Source organism: Trichechus manatus, unplaced genomic scaffold (genome assembly GCF_000243295.1).
Source record: "Trichechus manatus latirostris isolate Lorelei unplaced genomic scaffold, TriManLat1.0 scaffold00080, whole genome shotgun sequence".
NCBI classification, from domain to species: Eukaryota; Metazoa; Chordata; class Mammalia; order Sirenia; family Trichechidae; genus Trichechus; species Trichechus manatus.
Window position 1 is genome coordinate 8,355,215 of NW_004444016.1, and position 1,900 is coordinate 8,357,114.

A 1,900-nucleotide genomic window follows, 5' to 3' on the forward strand; every position below is an offset into this window, starting at 1 on the left:
TGACATTTTATAAGAGCTTATCTTCCCTGGTTAGATTATGCAAAAGGGAAATGCCGTTCTCTGAAGTTCCATTGATAAGGGTGTGGGGAGACTGAGATATCCTTTTGCTTTGTGCTCACGATGATTCTAGTTTATGAAATAACTTTATATATTATGCAGTTTAATGAAATAAAGTTTGTAAAAACTCTATACACCAAAACTAAAATGACTTTGGACACTTGGTGCTTTGACTTGGAAATATGCATTAACTTCTCAATCAAGACGCAGGGTGGCGCTGCAGGCTAAGACTGTGAATAAAGAGTCCTATAAAGCTCGCAGATTCGTTTCTGCTGCGAGACGGAATGAAAACCTCGCCGAAGATTCGCAAGCAGTACGGGGTTACCAACGAGTTTGGGTTGCAATATACTGAACAAATTTAAGATTAAAAACAATTTTGTGACGATTCCTTCAAGCAAGAAATCAGAATTGAATGTCTCAAGTCTTTTTGTGTTTACTGAAAAGGATTGGCTGTTTGCACCCGGACTGCAAAATGGAGGCTCTAGAGAGAATTCAACCAAACAGGCAAGTGGTAGCCTTTATTTTGATGGTATTCTTTTCTCAAGCTCGCTCTGAGCGCATTCGTTATTCTGTGCGGGAGGAAACAGAGAACGGCTCCTTTATAGGCCATCTGGCCAAAGACCTGGGCCTGGGAACTGGGGAATTGGCCGCCCGGTCGGCCCGGGTGGTCTCTGACGATGACAAGCAGCGTTTGCAGCTGGACTGTCAGACTGGAGATTTACTTCTGACGGAGAAACTAGACCGGGAAGAGCTATGTGGCCCCACTGAACTGTGTATACTGCACTTTCAAGTGTTCCTGGAAACACCAGTGCAATTTTTTCAAGGAGAATTATTGATCCAGGACATAAATGACCACTCTCCAATATTCTCTGATAAGGAAATGCTCTTGAACATACCAGAAAACAGTCAGCCAGGGACTCTATTTCCATTGAAATCAGCTCAGGATTTGGATGTGGGCAGCAATGGTCTTCAAAAATACACTATCAGTCCCAATTCTCATTTTCACGTTCTCACTCGAAATCACAGTGAGGGCAAGAAATACCCAGATTTGGTGCAGGACAAAGCGTTGGATAGAGAGGAGCAGCATGAATTCAGTTTCACCCTCATGGCGCTGGATGGTGGGTCTCCACCAAGGTCTGGGACAGTCATGGTCCGAATCCTGATCATGGATGTCAATGATAATGCTCCTGAGTTTGTGCACACACCATATGAGGTGCAGATCCTGGAAAACAGCCCACTGGACTTCCCAATAGTCAGAGTCTTGGCTAGGGACGCAGATGCTGGAAACTTTGGAAGTGTTTCCTACAACTTGTTCCAAGCATCAGATGAAATTAAACAAACCTTCTCAATAAATGAAGTCACAGGAGAAATGCGACTGGCGAAGAAATTGGATTTTGAGAAAATTAACTCTTATCATGTGGAAATTGAGGCTACAGATGGAGGGGGCCTTTCTGGTAAGGGCACTGTAGACATACAGGTGGTGGATGTGAACGACAATGCCCCGGAGCTGACTATATCTTCACTTACCAGCTCCATCCCTGAGAACGCTCCGGAGACTGCAGTCTGTATCTTCCGAATTCGAGACAGAGATTCCGGAGACAATGGAAAGATGATTTGCTCTATTCCAGATCACTTGCCATTCATTCTAAAACCAACTTTCAAGAACTTCTACACCTTGTTAACAGAGAGGCCGTTGGACAGAGAGGAAACAGCTGAGTACAACATCACCATCACCGTCACTGACTTGGGATCACCCAGGCTGAAAACCGAGCGCAAGATAACCGTACTGGTCTCCGACGTCAATGATAACCCACCTACTTTCACACAAACCTTCTACACCCTG

At 44.6% G+C, this 1,900-nt stretch overlaps 1 protein-coding gene across 1 annotated transcript; it reads left to right on the forward strand.

The window, feature by feature from the left end:
- Positions 1–478: 478 nt before the first annotated feature.
- Positions 479–1,900, forward strand: LOC101347266 (protocadherin beta-4; the record flags this gene model as incomplete). The annotated part of the gene is made up of 1 exon (XM_004381162.2): positions 479–1,900. A coding segment is annotated over exon 1 (1,371 nt), but the record flags the coding sequence as incomplete, so codon positions are not given.